A 17,466-nucleotide genomic window follows, 5' to 3' on the forward strand; every position below is an offset into this window, starting at 1 on the left:
ACACAAGTGGTAGACACAGTTAAGGTTGTGGCTGGTGTTTCATGGTCAGACACAGAAGTGGTAGACACAGTTAAGGTTGTGGCTGGTGTTCGATGGCCAGACACACAAGTGGTAAACACAGTTAAGGTTGTGGCTGGTGTTTCATGGTCAGACACACAAGTGGTAGACACAGTTAAGGTTGTGGCTGGTGTTTCATGGTCAGACGCACAAGTGGTAGACACACTTAAGGTTGTAGCTGGTGTTTCATGGCCAGACACACAAGTGGTAGACACAGTTTAGTTTGTAGGTGGTGTTTCGTGCTGGTGTTTCATGGCCAGACACACAAGCGGTAGACACAGTTAAGGTTGTAGCTGGCATTTCGTGCTGGTGTTTCATGGCCAGACACACAAGTGGTAGACACAGTTAAGGTTGTAGCTGGTGTTTCATGGCCAGACACACAAGTGGTAGACACAGTTAAGGTTGTAGGTGGTGTTTCATGGCCAAACACACAAGTGGTAGACACAATTGAGGTTGTAGCTGGTGTTTCATGGCCAGACATACAAGTGGTAAACACAGTTAAGGTTGTAGCTGGTGTTCCATGGCCAGAAACACAAGTGGTAAACACAGTTAAGGTTGTAGCTGGTGTTCCATGGCCAGACACACAAGTGGTAGACACAGTTTAGGTTGTAGCTGGTGTTTGATGGCCAGACACACAAGTGGTAAACACAGTTAAAATGTAGCTGGTGTTTTATGCTGGTGTTTCATGGCCAGACACAGAAGTGGTAGACACAGTTAAGGTTGTAGCTGGTGTTTCATGGCCAGACACACAAGTCGTAAACACATTTAAGGTTGTAGCTGGTGTTTCATGGTCACACATGCAAGTGGTAGACACAGGTAAGGTTGTGGCTGGTGTTTCATGGCCAGATACACAAGTGTGTAACATGGAAGCGTTTTTGTTTAAATAAAACAACTGTGTCTTTATTTTTGCAATTTTTACACGCACACCCACCTCAAAACATAATTCAGAAGATCGATAATCCTGTGTAATTTGTTTTCCCATGTTGTATGTATGACCCAATGTTAAGATTGGGACTGAGCACACCTTTCCATAAAGCGATGATATAGTGTCGCAAAGGGATCTCTCTCTGTTCTAACATTTATTACATTTATTTTGTATGTAATAAACGTACTCAGTTATGTGTGAATTCCCCATCCATCGTTTAAAGTTATTCTAATTCTTACTGAATACCTTACAATACATATAACCCACCCGCTCAACAAACCACAAGAACCTCAGCCACACCTAGTTGTTCAAATCCATGCATTTGCATCCCTGCAACTGCATCTGTATCATGCCTTGAAATGGTGCAAAATTGCTACAAAAAATCCTGGCTGACAACCAAAATGTATAGTGGGTCTGCACACTTTCATCAGTGGGTAAGTTTCATCAAACCATGCGCTTAAGTTAATTTTGTAAAGTTGATGACAACCTAGACATTTGACTACAGTGGAAATGCCTTACAGATATCCTGGTTTCAGATCAACCAAAAAAATGGAATGGCACCAAATGTCCCCCAAATCCATCCAGAACTTTTTCTGATAAAATGAAAACCAACAAGAACATAACTTCCTTTGATAGAAATAATGAAAAGTATACATTAAGAAAAAACATTCCAATTTCAAGAAAAATAATTTATTCGTCAAATTATTCCTACCTTCCAACTTTAGAAAAATCAGTATCAAGTCATTACTTTGTCAAAGTCTTCAGTACTGTAAATCAAAGACTGAATCATTCCACAGATCTACAATCCATTATTGCTGTCAAATTGACGCATACAGGTCACATGTTTATTATCGGATCCACACAGGAAAACACGAACACTATTGGCACTTGTATGGAGTATGTGGAGAGGTTAACATAGCCCACAAAAACATCACTTAAGACATAAGTCAGTCTTTGAAAAGATACATGTGACTGCAACATGCATTTACAGGTGATAACGTGATCACCCTAGAGACGCTATTCACAGCTTATGCAACATACAGTAAAGGAGAATGTCACATCTTGCTCAGAGGGAAAGGTTTGTCAAAATGTTTCATGTTTTTATGGAACTACATGTATTGCTGTAAATGCACAAGAATTTCAATCACAAAAATTTAATGTAAAAGTGTTATTTTGTGTAAAATTTAATAAGCCATTGTACATGTCTCGTCATCTGACAGACAGATTGAGGTTCAAAGAGATCAGATGCATTTATGTATTTATTTGATTGGTGTTTTACACCGTACTCAAGAATATTTCAATTATACAACAGTGGCCAGCATATTGGTGGGAGGAAACCAGACAGAACCCGGGGAAAAGCCACGACCATTCGTAGGCAGCTGGCAGACCTTCCCATGTACTGCTGGAGAGGGAGACAGCATGAGTTGGACTTGAGCTCCCAGATCCGATACATTTATTTATTTATTTATTTGATTGGTGTTTTACGCCGTACTCAAGAATATTTCACTTATACGATGGCAGCCAGCATTATCGTGGGTGGAAACTGGGCACAGCCTGGGGGAAACCCACGACCATCCGCAGGTTGTTGACAGACCTTCCCACTTACAGCTGGAGAGGAAGAGATCCAATACATGTACAATAGTATAACACAAGACTACATTCCAACATGACAAGTTGAAACTTGCTCCTTTAAGGATTTGAGGGATGTTAACTTCAAAAAGACACGTCAGCTTCAAAATCTTCACTGTTCCTCCATAGATCGCAGGATGTCCTCTGAGGCTTTCAGCAGACTTTCTGTGCCCTGCAGCACAGGGTCAGTCTCAGAGACGTAGTGCTGGATTTGTCTGCCCTGATGAGTCTCCAGGTCCCCATCCTCTGTGATCTCAGCCACACAGGTAACCATTTCCCCGGCCGCAGACCCCGGGGTAGCAAACACCACCTGACGCCTCACCTGTACCCCGTCTACCCCAGGTGTGGGGTCCTCTACGATGAAGGTGTGCATGCCCTGAGAGTTGACGCCTGCAGGCATGTGCTCCTCTACTGTGATGTGCTGCTCCTCTGCAACCAAGTCTACCCCAGACGTATTTGACGAATTAGTGATCTCTATTTCCACCCCCTGCCCCTCTGAGGTGGAAACAACTTGTGCATTTGACAAATCCACCAGCTCCACTTGACCAATCACAGCAGGCTGCAGCAACTGCTGAGTTGCAGGGGAAATGATGGACTGGTGGGACATATTAGGGGAGATAACTGAGGGGGCTGACATGGTGACGATGGTGGACTCTGACTGATTAGCTTCATCCACAGAGCTGCCTCCTGTGATGTCACACGACTGCAGCTGCACCACATAACCCGCTGAGGTAGTCAAATGAGGAGCTGCAGCAGTGCGAGTGAACTCCATCCCAGCAAAGGACACCTCCACAGTTGTGTCCTTGACCTGACCTTCATGCACCGCTGCTGTGTCTTGTGACTGTGACGTAACATGTGTATGTGTAGTGTCTGTTGACTGGTCACTGCTTGTCACCGTGACAACTCTCTGAGGCTGGGGAAACACAGGTTGTAGCTTTATCGTGTCAGTGGGAGAGGCTGTATTGTTGGGAGGAGCCACAGGTAACCCTGAAGATGGGCCAGAACTCAATGTGGCTAGAGGAGCTGAATCTCTAGATGAGGAAGCCACAGGTGGCTGCTCTGCTGGCGTCGCCTCTGTCTCCATGCCCAGCCTCTCCCCGCCTTCTCGCCGTGTGGGTCGGCCACGTCGACGAGTTATCATCGTGCTTGTTGACTTTTGACTATCAGCCGTCACAGTGATCATTCTTTTCCGTGGCCTCCCAATTTTCCGGCGACTCCGCGCTCGGGGTGTGGGGACAATAAGCGTTCCGTCTTTGTCTGTTATAGGGTTACATTTATGTCCATGGAACAGCTTAGGCCTGAAAAAGCCTTTGCCACATTTCTCACAGCGGAACCTGAAGTCTGACCGATGACTTCTCTCATGTTCCAGCAGGGAGGGTTTGCGACAGAAAGATTTGCCACACTCGCGACACTTGAAAGGTTTTATACCACTGTGGGAGATAATGTGAGCCTTCAACTTGTCGGGACGATTGAACTCCATCTCACAACCTGAACAAACAAAAGGTCTCTATTAAACCCTCTCAATTCTATTAAGCTTTCAAAGACATTAATTAACACTTCAACATAGTAAAACATTTAAATGTACAAAAGTATCCCAAAGTTTTAACAAATATAAAGGTGCATTCATTCAATCTCTCAGCTTGGACCCATCATGAAAGGATTTCCACATCAATAACAAGCATACCTGATACCCTGTGTCTCAGCAGATTAAGAGGTAAATTAATGTGTTCAAAAAAGCTAATTAAGCTAATGAAATCAAACTAAATATGAATACGTGAATATAAATTTTCACCAAAAAGAAGTAGGTATACGGTCAATTAAGCTGACCACAATCCAATTTGGTCTAAGGTTCATTTTTCTAGGATAAACAATTCTGACAAGACTTTAACAGTAGAATTTAAACTTTGGTCTAATAAAAATGTAATTCAGTCTGGAGTACTTTATATATACAAGCAAGCCCATTTATGAAATTTGGTCCACTTGTTTTGGAGAAAATAAAGGGGCATAACTCAGTTCATTTTTGATTAGCTTTGAGATTAATTGGCCACATGTTCAGTTTTTATCCAACATCAACCCCTCTCTAGGAGATAACTGACTGATGAGACCAATGAAATAAAATTAATTTAATACAGTACAAAACTGGCCCTTGTACCATACAGAAGGTGTGTCCAGAATGGCTGGCAACACAAACACACCTGTAAGGCTTTTGAATGGACATTTGTACTTCTTGACGGTGACATGGATCAGCATGTGCCGCTTAAGTTTGTCTTTCCTGTTGAAGGCAGCGTTGCACTGTTCACACTGGAAGGGTTTCGCACCAGAGTGGATCAGGGAATGCATCTTGAGATAATTTTCAGCCTTAAATCGCTTGAAGCACACCTGACACTCAAACTGACCTGAAAACATGTAAGTTATCAGAATTACATGAAAGATTAGTTTTTCCTTGTTCTTAACATGAATTATTTCAACAGTGATATAGTGAACTTAAAAGCAATTTGTTAGTTTGGATTTTGGTCCAAGTGTCATGACACTTACAATGTTACTTTTTGACAAGTATGTCATAGCATGTTTTACTGATGGATGACACCAGACCATCTTGAATACACCAGTGAGAAACTTTTCAACACATGACACATTTGCCTTCCCAATTCGTGGAAGAGGGGTCTTCAACGAACATAAAACATAAAAAAAAGCTTAGCTTACACTGCTGACAATTTTCTGTCATAAAGCCCTTAGTTTTATTTATTTATTTGATTGGTGTTTTACACCATACTCAAGAATATTTCACTTATACGACGGCGGCCAGCATTATGGTGGGTGGAAACCGGCCACAGCCCGGGGCAAACCCACGACCATCCGCAGGTCGCTTACAGACCGTCCCACTTACGACTGGAGAGGAAGCCAGCATGAGATCAACTTGAACTCACAGCGACCACATTGTTGAGAGGCTCCTTGGTCATTACGCTGCACTAACGCGCTAACCGACAGAGCCACGGAGGCCCCACCATAAAGCCCCGAGAATAATGAGAGCAGGGCAATCTAGAAATTCCCTCTTCAAGATGTCCCAGGACCGGACTGAACCTCCATGTACATGTGTACCTCATGAACCTTCATGTACATGTGTACCTCATGAACCTTCATGTACACATGTATACCTCATGTGCCAGCACCTGGGAGCTGCATGGCTAAGCAATGAGTCAGGTTTCATTCCCTGTCCAGTTAATATGCCTTTCTGGAAACCAACATGTACCATATAACAGCCCTCATTCACTGTTAGATTGTTACATGAACATACTACATGTGACTAGACATGGTACTGCATGCCCATGGAATGATAGCCTAGAGGCGAGGGGATGATGAAGCAGGGGAACACCCAACATGAAACACCTTAGTGCTGGCTAACAGAGCAAAATGGATACATGTAAGTGAACTGACCGACAGTGTGGCATGTGGCCTGATGTCTCCTGAGGTAGAACTCACAGGTAAACACGTTAATGCTGGCGAACAGGACAAAGTGTGTGAGTGAAGTGACCAACAGTGCAGTATGTGGACAGGTGTCCCCTGCGGTAGAACTCACAGGTAAACACCTTAACACTGGCTAACAAAACAAAATGTGTGAGTGAACTGACCGACAGTGCCATGAGTGGACAGGTGTCTCCTGAGGTATCGTTCACAGGTAAACACTTTCATACAGGTGGGGCACGGGTAGTGATGAGAGGCTGTGGACAGGTGATGGTCCAAAGCTTCAGGACTGGAATACTTGTTCAGACATTTCGTACACTGGTAATATCTGAAAGTAAATGTACATTGGTTAAGTAGAGACATATACCATTACACAACTGTCCACATGGGTCCCAGCTTTGAAACCCCCTTCATGTATCTCAATGATACCTTGTCCATATTCTGTACTGATCTTGTTTTAGTAATCCGATATTAGCACAGAAACCACAAATTTTCATCTGCATCACATAAACCTAATATTAATCCTATAACAGTAAAGATATGGCTTCCATCTTGTCCACAAGATTCTCTACCTGCCATGTTGACTGATTTTATCTCACGCATTATATTGCCATAAAATCTACATGCTTAATTTAAATGGTTCCAGTTGAAATAGAAATGTCCTTATTTCATTTATCTGACTGGTGTTTTACGCCTTCCTCAAGAATATATCACTTATACGATGGCGGCCTTCATTATGGTGGGAAAAAAAGAGCAGAGCCTGGGAAAAACACACTACCATCTGCAGCTTGCTGCAGACCTTCCCATGTACAACTGGAGAGGAAGCAGACATGAGCTGGACTTGAAATCACAGCAACCACATTGGTGAGAGGCTCCTGGGTCATTACACAGCACCAGCATCCTTACCACCTTGCCCACGGACGCCCCAAAAAAGAAATGTAATTTAGTACATAATATGCCCAGGTATGAAACTTGAAAACATTATTTGAAACAGTATATGAAACCTGGTGAAACACTGACCTTGGTGCAGAGAGCCTGGTTTGGCTGGGGTAGAGACTGTGGGAGTACTGGTGGACCCCTAGCTCATATAGGGACGGGAAGGTTTTATTACACAGGTGACATCTGTAAGACATGCCATCCTCGTGGGTCTTGATGTGCTCTAAGAACATGTCCAGACTTTTGAACATGGAACCACATGTCTTCAGCACACATTTGTACACCTGTCAGACACAAAATTGTAATTAACTGTTCTGTGTGTTAGATCAGGGTCTCAATACCTGTATACCTGTAAGTCAGAAAAAGTTAGTAGCTATTCTGAATGTTAGATCAAAGATGAGAGGTTAGTTCTGGATGTTCCATCAAGGTCACACTCCCATCTGCAAGGTTTATCATTACCATTATCAAAATAGACAAACACTATTATAAATATATGTGAATAAAACTAAAAGTTCCTGTGACACAGTCCTCATTGTCCAGTTTCCCCCAAAAGAAAACATCATCTCAACATGTACACTGTGTATACTGTAATACACCTTGAAAACTCCAAATTTTCTCCTGTCCATGCCCTTGGTACATTACATAGGTTTACCACCATGCCAGTATCTAACGGGTGTGGAAAATACATGTACAAGAGCTGTCTAGTCTATGACACCAAAACATACATATGCTGTCTGTTTTAAAATAAGGTAAAATATCCTGGACAGTCAAACAATTGATGCAAACACAAATTCATGTTTGCTTCCTCAGCCTTACCTGTTCATCTTTGTGTAAGACCATATGTGACTTGAGCTGAAAGTAGGTTTTGAACTTCTCCGGGCAGTACTGACACAGGTAAGAGTTATCCACACTGACGTTCATCTGACCGTTAGCATCTGTTGTTGACCCAATATTCAACTACAAACAAGAAAAAAAAATCACATATATTTACCAGTTAGACTAGGTACCAAAATCTGCATGTACATGTAGCAGGGTGACCGACTCCCTTATTGACAAACAGCTGACAATAGGTTTACCACAGGGAAGTAAATGCAGCTGTGCCTGGCATGACGGGCTGAGGTCTATGATATCACCTACCTCTGGTTATTTACTGATTGATATTACCTAATACTTAAACTGGTAACAAGATACAGAATGGCCTACTTCTGCATAATTAGTTGCATACACGTAGTTAGTTGATGCTATCTTTTTTTATTCGAGGCCCTAGGTTGCACGCGCACATTATGTGTGACACTGGTTGCAATTTGAGCATCTTCCCACGAAGCCACATCTCACTTCTCGTTATAGCTGGCTGAAGAAATATGATGGCTTGCACACTATATCATTCTCGGGGATATGACACACCTGCCTGAATAAATTATCACTGACCACTTGACTGAAATATGTAACCCACCTCTCTAACTGGCTGTAGAACATGACTTACTTCCCTACCTTCATGCCGAACCTCTCTCTCTCAGGCTGTAGAACATGACTTCATACCTCCCTGCGATAGAGTATACTGTAGAACATAACTTACCTGTGTGACTGGCTGTTGAACATGACTTACCTCTCTGTTTGGGTGTAGAACATGACTTACCTCTGTGACTGACTGCAGAACATGACTTGCCTCTCTGTTTGGCTGTAGAACATGACTTACCTCTGTGACTGACTGTAAAACATGACTTGCCTCTCTGTTTGGCTGTAGAACATGACTTACCTCTGTGACTGACTGTAGAACACGACTTGCCTCTACAACTGGCTGTAGAACATAACTTACCTCAACAACAACGTTCATCTGACAGTTAGCATCTGTGGTTGATCCAATATTCATCTAGATGTGGGAAAACAAAAACATGTATTTATCAGCTCCCCAGTATGACCTACTTCTGCATAATTAGGTTACACTTTGTTAATTCTTTCTTTTGTATTGGATTGCTGTTCAATGCCATACTAAAGAATTGATCACTTATTTGATGGCAGGCAATTTCATGTGTGGGGAAGCTGGAGTGCATGGGGAAAAACCATCGACCTTCGAAAAGATCATGTGAAGTACAGTATGACATCCTGGCTAAGTCATGTTCTGGCTGCAGAACATGACTTACCACTTTGACTGGCTGTAGAACATGACTGAAGTCTCTGTCAGGCTGCAAAACATGACTTACCTCTGTGACTGGCTGCAGAACATGACTTACCTTTGTGACTGTCTGTATAATATGACTTACACCTTTGACTTGCTGCAGAACATGACTTAGCTCTGTGAATGGCTGCAGAACATGACTTACCCTTCTAAATGGCTGTAGAACATGACTATTAATACCTCTCTGACTGGCTGTAGAACCTCTCTGACTGGCTGTAAACATGACTTACCTGTCTGACTTACTGAAGAAGATGACTTACCTCTATGACTGGCTAAAGAACATGACTTACCTGTCACGACTGTAGAACATTATTTACCAGGATGTAGAACATGACTGTTCTCTTCGACTGGCTGTAGAACATGACTTATCATTCTGATTGGCTGTAGAACATGACTTACCCTTCTGATTGGCTGTAGAACATGACTTATCTCTCTGTCTGGCTATCAGAAAACATGACCTACCACTCTGGTTGGTTGCAGGACATGACTTACCTCTATGACTGACTAAAGAACATGACTTACCCCTCTGACTGGCTGAAGAACATGACTTACCCTTCTGAATGGCTCCAAAACATGACTTACCTTTGTGACTGTCTGCATAATATGACTTACCCCTCTGACTTGCTGCAGAACACGACTTACCTCTGTGACTGGCTGTATAATATGACTTACATCTTTGACTGGCTGTAGAACATGACTGAAGTCTCTGTCAAGCTGCAAAACATGACTTACCTCTGTGACTGAATGCAGAACATGGCTTACCTCTGTGACTGTCTGTATAATATGACTTACCTCTTTGACTTGCTGCAGAACACGACTTACCTCTGTGACTGGCTGTATAATATGACTTACATCTTTGACTGGCTGTAGAACATGACTGAAGTCTCTGTCAAGCTGCAAAACATGACTTACCTCTGTGACTGAATGCAGAACATGGCTTACCTCTGTGACTGTCTGTATAATATGACTTACCTCTTTGACTTGCTGCAGAACATGACTTACCTCTGTGACTGGCTGTAGAACATGACTGAAGTATATGTCAGGCTGCAGAACATGACTTAGCTCTGTGAATGGCTGCAGAACATGACTTACCCTTCTAACTGGCTGTAGAACATGACTATTAATACCTCTCTGATTGGCTGTAGAACACGACTTATCTCTCTGTGTGGCTATCAGAAAACATGACCTACCACTCTGGTTGGTTGCAGGACATCACTTACCTCTATGACTGACTAAAGAACATGACTTACCCCTCTGACTGGCTGAAGAACATGACTTACCTGTCACGACTGTAGAACATGATTTACCTCTCGGTTGGCTGTAGAACATGACCTACCACTCTGATTGGTTGCAGGACATGACTTACCGCTTTGACTGGCTGTGGTACATGACTTACCCCTTTGATTGGCTGAAGAACATGACTTACCCTTCTGATTGACTGTAAAACATGACTTTTCTCTCTGTCTGGCTATCAGAAAACATGACCTACCCTTCTGACTGGCTGTACAACAACTTACTTCTCTGACTGGCTGAAGGCTATGGTCAGGCTCCTGTCCATCACCTGCCATAGTGCTGTTACACTGTGTAATCCCTGACTCTATGTCCTCCACTAACTCTACCAGCTTTGTAGGTTTAGGTAGGGTAGAGGCGGTTCCTGCTGGCCACACCTAGTGGATGAAAAAAGGTTCAGATATTCAAGATATTGGTACAAGATCTTAAATGTATAAAAATACATCAAATTATAGTTTTTTTAAGGCCTCAGCGGTCAGTCCAGAAATTAAGTGCCTCGCAGTAGTGATGTCAATGATGATCTCTCTTAAAAAGAATTCGGGGACCTCCGTGGCTCAGTTGGTTAGCGCTAGCACAGCCTAATGACCCAGAAGCCTCTCACCAATGTGGTCGCTGTGAGTTCAAGTCCAGCTCATGCTGGCTTCCTCTCCAGCTGTAAGTGGGAAGGTCTGGCTAAGCCGGCCAGGCAAACCCACACAGTGTCTGAGTATGTTATTGTCTAAACTGTACATACATGTATATATGGCTAGTAGCCGGCTGACAACAAATCAGGTGCAGTGTATATAAGTGAACAGAGACCAACATAAATTTACACAATATGGAAGACGTCATTGAGTATACAAAAGTATAAGTTCCAAGCAAAAAAAATCTAAGACCATTTAATGGAGGTGTTTGACAGTGACAGTTCAGAGTATTTTGATTTGGTCTTTTGGGGGAAAGTCAGAGTGCTTCATTTTCCTTGTTCATTCTGTGGAAATGTCACATCACATGGAAATCTGAAGAAGCTGAAGCTTAGATAGCTTTTTTTTTGGAAAAAGCTAAAACTGACGCAACTAACTATATCTGAACATAGAGAAATATCCATGAATGAATGCGTTGTTTGCTTTAAGAAAATCCTACTGAGAAACAAAATAGGTCCGACTGATCAGTTAAATTCACCCGAGGTCAACATTACAGACAGCAAGGTTCACTGGGTTCAGGGCACTTGTAGGTGTTCACTGTGCTCCAAGCAAGATCAATGATGACGTACTTTCCAAAAAAATCTCACCATTTACGAAATATATGCATAATATAAAGAGGAAATTAACAGGTATAAAAGTACCCCAAAAATGAAAATTATAAAAAAAAAAAATTTCTTGGGCGTAATATTCGTTATTTGGCTTAGAAACACAATTTTTGCTTTTGAGTTCGTTTTCATGTATCCTTTAAAGGAAAAGGCCCTTAAAGTTACCTGGTTCAGAAAGGTAAGGCATATTCTGCACCTAGTTATACAGGTAAATCTACACACCACAAGTTTTCAAGTTTTCAAAAATTCAAAGTGAAAAGCATAGAAAAAAACAATTTTTAGGATTATTCAAAATCTTGAATCCACCCGATTTCTACTTTAGCATCCAGGCCCAAATTACGAACAGTTACTGCGCTACAGTAAGCTGAAAAGCTTTCATCACCTGGCTAGAGATGTGTCAAATAGTTTACTTCTTGATCATCGTTACTCATAATGTTACCTTAAAGAAATACAAGACAGGAATTTTCACACATAAACCTAGACACAATAGTCTACTATTCTTTCTTTACAGATTAACGCGCAGATCAAGCATTCATGATCTCACCTTATGCGTGGTCATGTGCTTCTTGACATTGGACTTTTGGGCAAAGGCTCGACCACAGACAATGCACTGAAAGGGCTTCTCTCCTGTGTGGCAGCGCACATGCTGTTGCAGATCAAAGTTTTTGTTGAACAGCTTATTACAGTATTGACAGCGTAATTTCTTCCTTATCTCCTCATTATTTTCCTGCCCCGTTGCAGACTTCCCCTTCTTAGATTTCTGCTGAGGGCTCACCTCCATATCTGTGCCACTGAGAATCTGCTGATTCAGAGACTGGGCTGTCTTCCTCCCTGCAAATAATTACAAATGATAAGAAATAGTTACCATGGATTCATAAAATAAACTTGAGTAATTTCAATACGGATAATGAATGTTTTTTGTCATTTCTTTCCGTCACAGCCAATGTCTTACTAAACTGTTTGACTTTGGAACTGCATTTAAAATTATGGCACAAATGCTGCAGCTATGTTTTATACGACCTATGAGGATTCAAATCATGATAAAATTGAACAATATTTTTATAAGGAGTCCACAGATGAACAACAGTATTATCAACTAAAATAAAAAGATGCAGCACATTGTCTTGCAAAATAAAACTTGGATAATTATTGTTTATACCATTCATTCTTTAAACTAAAACTATCAAAGCATGCACCTGCTTTAGTTGGGCTAGTTTTAGGCTGTGGTGACTTGTCCAGTGGGGATAAAGTAACTTGCTGGTGATGGGCCTGGACTTGAATCTGATTGGCTGGCACAGCACTTGTAAAAGCCGAGCCATTTGAGGAGAAGGTTGTCGAGGTAACTGGGCTGTAAATGGTGACGCTGTTGGCAGATGAACCCCTTGGGGTGAGGGCACCCACTTGAGACAGGAAGGGGTTGCCCTGTACAGTTGTAGCCTGCTGCGCTGTCGGGAAAGTCTGCAAAGGGTTTGAGATTAAATAAAAACAAATTCATCAACTATACACAGAGCAGGCATGCAGTCTTTCAAATCAAAACACTCTAATTCTGCAGTCAATTCAAAATATCACTAACTTAAAAAATAAACAGGGAAGAACCACAACAATATAAATAATTCCAGTATTAAATCTGAATACAATTTGACACGCCAGTACACTGAAAAGGTAAGGTCAAATGATTTTTGTGAAGGCCTTTTATAGTTAATCAATTCAACCAATGACGAAATCAAAATTCTGAGTCAATTGCTAAAAAAAAAAAAAAAAGAGGACATAAATCTGGTGAATCTGAGGATAGGGAGTCTGAGTTGCTCTTGAAATATGCCAATTACTCACCATTTGTATAGTCTGGGTTTGAAGGTTAGGGTCAATGCTTGTAAAAGCCATGATGTCTTCACTAAGCACCATCCCTGGGGTGAGTTGAGTGAGGGTGGACGGGGCAACAGCATTCAGTGTCTGAACAGTCTGAAATGACACATGGTACCAATATATATATATATATATATATATATATATATATATATATACTGTTTGTTTTATTAGAGTTTTTATTTAATTTTTTTTCTTCTTTTTTTTCCAACTTATTTTTTTATTATCTTTTCTTCATGAGTGAGGGAGTCCAGAGTGCAAAAAAGACTGCCTTATGCCAGGTACCAAACAAAGCTCTTGACTTCAACCCACGTTCAAAGCAGCAAAAGCAGCAGGAGCATGGCCTAATAATATTTTAAAGGTTGATAATATTTTTATCACAACCTTGTTAACATATTACAACACTTTTTATTTGCCAGTAAAGTTAACATCATTATGACTTGGTAATAACTGTGTCATGTTGTTCTGTTTTGTGTGCGATGCATTAAATGACAGGTTATATGTGATCAGAAGTATTCTTGCAATTGTATAATTTGTTCAAAACATAAAATCACTTTTTTTGGAAACATCAGCGTGACAATGCTTGCAAAATAAGGGGAGATAACCCATTGGCATTTTAGGTAAAACATTGATACAGCAGATTTACATAAAACAAATATTATTTTAGTACACTCACAAGAAAAGCTACTACATTACATTTATGTATGTCACAGGGACAGAAGAATGTAGATCACAACAATCACTTTGCTTGTGATGAAGGCTTTGCAACAACCTGCCATGGTTGTTGCATGGTGGTGGTAAAGGCTGTGGGGTTTGGCACTAACCTGTCATGGTTACTGTATGGTGGTGGTAAAGGCTGTGGGGTTTGGCACTAACCTGTCATGATTATTGTATTGTGGTGGTAAAGGCTGTGGGGTTTGACACTAACCTGTCATGGTTATTGTATGGTGGTGGTAAAGGCTGTGGGGTTGACACTAACCTGCTGTGGTTATTGTATGGTGGTGTTAAAGGCTGTGGGGTTGACACTAACCTGGTTATTGTATGGTGGTGGTGGGGTTGACATTAAAACCTGTTGTGGTTGTTATATGGTGGTAAAGGCCATGGGGTCCGGCACTAACCTGTCTTTGTTGTTGTATGGTGGTGGTAAAGGCTGTGGGGTTGGTACTGACAACAGTCTGCTGAGGCACAGGTCTCAGGGTGGCTGGTGGAGTACAGCGCCCTTGTTTGTGAGAAATGAAGGACGGCAGAGAGGTAAACTGCTTCTTGCACTTCCCACACTGGAACAGGTCTTCTTCTTCTGCTACAAGATGAGGTCAGGAAAACAGTTACTACCTTACCACATATGACACCATATTGCTCTAACACTCTTCCAAGGGAGAGAATCTTTTCCATCTTTTCAAATATAATAGACAAACTTTCAGTGCAATTTATGTACATTTGTAATCGGTGGTGATGGATTGGCCAGTTTCAGGGCTTCAAAAAAATAAAATTTTATCAATCAACACAGATTAATGCCTTCAGAATATGCTTGAACAATTACCGTAGATAACTTAAAAATCCCAATTTCTTTATTTATTTATTTATTTACTTGATTGGTGTTTTACGCTGTACTCAAGAATATTTCACTTATATGACGGCGACAAGCATTATGGTGGGAGGAAACCGGGCAGAGCCCAGGGGAAACCCACGACCATCTGCAAGGTTGCTGGACTTGAACTCACAGCGACCGCATTGGTGAGAGACTCCTGGGTCATTACGCTGCGCTAGCGCGCTAACTGACTGAGCCACGGAGGCTCCAAAATCCAAATTTCCCTTAAAATCAGCTGAAATACACTGTTGAGCTGACCCTGCACTCCAGACAGTATATGTGATGAAATATCTGAGCGACAAACCAAAACCTGACTGGAGAGCAGAACTACCCGGTGGTAAGGAATACAACATGTAAAAATCTGAAAGATTTTTCAATAAATGAACTCAATAACTCTAAATTGCTGAATTTATAAAAACTCAATCCTATCTAAACCCACATTCACTAATTCTGATTTGTTGCATTCACTTAACAATTGCAACAAACTGCACTATGTCAAAAATTTGGCAGACTTTTATCAAGTTAACAAATTTGTAACATTTTACTTACAGTTACATGTAGGAAAATATTTACCCTCGATGACCTGAAATTTGACCATGACTAAGTTGTTCATTTTTCCGGATTCTGGGAGTTCTACTGATTTTAGAAAGGTGCTCTGAGAGGAGTTTGTCAGGTAGGATGATATCATACTAGGAAAATGAAAATTTTAGCAGTGGTCAGAAGTAATATCTCATGACATATTTTCCTCCAAAAATGCTTTTATGTGGGCAAATTTTTTGAAGTATTTCACATTTTCTATGGCTTATGGGCTAAAAATTTACAAATGGTTCAAAAAACCTGTACAACTTACCTTGTTGGGTCGCCTCGGCCACATTTTGTGAGTCAAGAAGGGACTGAACCACAAGAGCTGCCTGGTTATCCACTGACACTCCCCCTGTAAGATTTCCACTATAAACAATTAGCCCTGCCTGACAACCAGTGTAGGGTTTATGGATACTCGGACAGAGCAATACCAGCTTTTCTGTTACCCCACATGGATCAATCTTTACCTGGCCTCCATTCTGGCTCAAGTCTTCATCCTTTAATGTACATGTAGTATTAGGACATTAAACAAGGCCAGCAAAATGGCACTCAAATGAGAAATTAACCCGACTGTTGTTGTTCATGTGTAAGTAAGAAAATGTTGAGAATGACATAAATAAATATTACAGCAATCCGAGTTAAGGGTGGAGGACAACCTCCACTATGCCATTTTGAAAACCCTCCAGACTAAATACTGAAGACTAAACAAAAAAAAAAAAACAACAAAAAAACATGGAAACCTACATGTATGTGTAGCCTAATTAAGTAGGCCTACCTATACACAAATGAATAAAAAAAAACAGACACAGTAAGTATGTCACTGGTTCCATGAAGATTTGGTTCACATCAAGTGCATGCAGGAATATTTACTACCCTAAAGATCCAAACAATGCTTTTTATCTGTCAGTGACATATACCCGCCGTGTGGCTTCAGCAAACTTTAGTTGGTTTTGCTACGTTCGACCGTAGCTTACAACAGCGTGCTGTCACGACACATACCACTGTTAGCTGCATTGTGTGATTAAGGTAGGGTACCGGTGATCTAAACATATACATCTTGCATATTCTTGTTGAATGTGCATGTGAGCTGTCACTAACAACCAAACAGAGGTAAACGGCTCATGTATTTGTATTCGGCGCAGCTTCATGTTCTCTATGATTACTGCATCCACTGTCATGACTACGCAAAGCTGTTTCTTGACATTTGCCCTCACATGTGGGTTGGGAACACGCGCTGCAGCCGATCGTTTGTTTAGGCCATTCCAAGTATTTCGGCAACACCCTTTACAGGCTGTTACCATCATAGGTAACAAAAACCCACTGCATCAAATATGCTTACTAACAATTACCATGGCGACAATTTTTAACCGAATTTCAACAATGATGGAGCCGAGTCTCAGGAAAAACTATGAAAAACGTGTATTTTGAGCGTTTGAATTTGCAAAAGTCGGAAGAAATGTCCAACATGGCGGACTTTTGTCGGGGAGGCAAAGTGTCGGTGTAACAGCCAAAAATAAAGCAATCTTCAAGGCTGTTTTTACATTGTGTGTCACTTCACTGCGGTCTTGGGCATCTAGAATACCCATAGTTTGATATGGCCGAGCTCTCACTGACCTGCTAGTGCATCAAATATGGTTTGGGCCATATTTTCAGAAACTTTTGACTTCTTCTCA

General features: G+C 41.4%; 1 protein-coding gene across 2 annotated transcripts; it reads right to left on the reverse strand.

The window, feature by feature from the left end:
- Positions 1-740: 740 nt before the first annotated feature.
- Positions 741-17,466, reverse strand: LOC135475136 (zinc finger protein 341-like). 2 transcript variants are annotated; one of them, XM_064754897.1, is made up of 12 exons: positions 17,408-17,466; positions 16,062-16,145; positions 14,742-14,920; positions 13,591-13,719; positions 12,957-13,218; positions 12,305-12,591; positions 10,703-10,852; positions 7,826-7,966; positions 7,094-7,293; positions 6,241-6,401; positions 4,807-5,007; positions 741-4,099 (listed from the first exon to the last, which is right to left on the reverse strand). In XM_064754897.1, the coding sequence occupies exons 1-12, from the start codon at positions 17,436-17,438 to the stop codon at positions 2,724-2,726; spliced, it is 3,201 nt and encodes a 1,066-aa protein (XP_064610967.1). In that variant the 5' UTR covers positions 17,439-17,466; the 3' UTR covers positions 741-2,723. The 2 variants fall into 2 exon arrangements, with proteins under 2 accessions (XP_064610967.1, XP_064610966.1); XM_064754896.1 differs by having other exon boundaries at positions 14,742-14,923.

This window comes from Liolophura sinensis, chromosome 9, assembly GCF_032854445.1.
Source record: "Liolophura sinensis isolate JHLJ2023 chromosome 9, CUHK_Ljap_v2, whole genome shotgun sequence".
In the NCBI taxonomy this organism is placed as follows: Eukaryota; Metazoa; Mollusca; class Polyplacophora; order Chitonida; family Chitonidae; genus Liolophura; species Liolophura sinensis.

Excerpts from the sequence above, each read along its gene's own strand:
- LOC135475136 (XM_064754896.1), bottom strand. The coding sequence starts at position 17,438 with ATGGCCCAAACCATATTTGATGCACTAGCAG. Across the intron at positions 16,146-17,407 it reads CATATTTGATGCACTAGCAG|GGGGAGTGTCAGTGGATAAC; the intron begins GTCAGTGAGAGC and ends GAAATCTTACAG. Across the intron at positions 13,720-14,741 it reads CCATACAACAACAAAGACAG|ACTGTTCAGACACTGAATGC; the intron begins GTTAGTGCCGGA and ends GTGTCATTTCAG.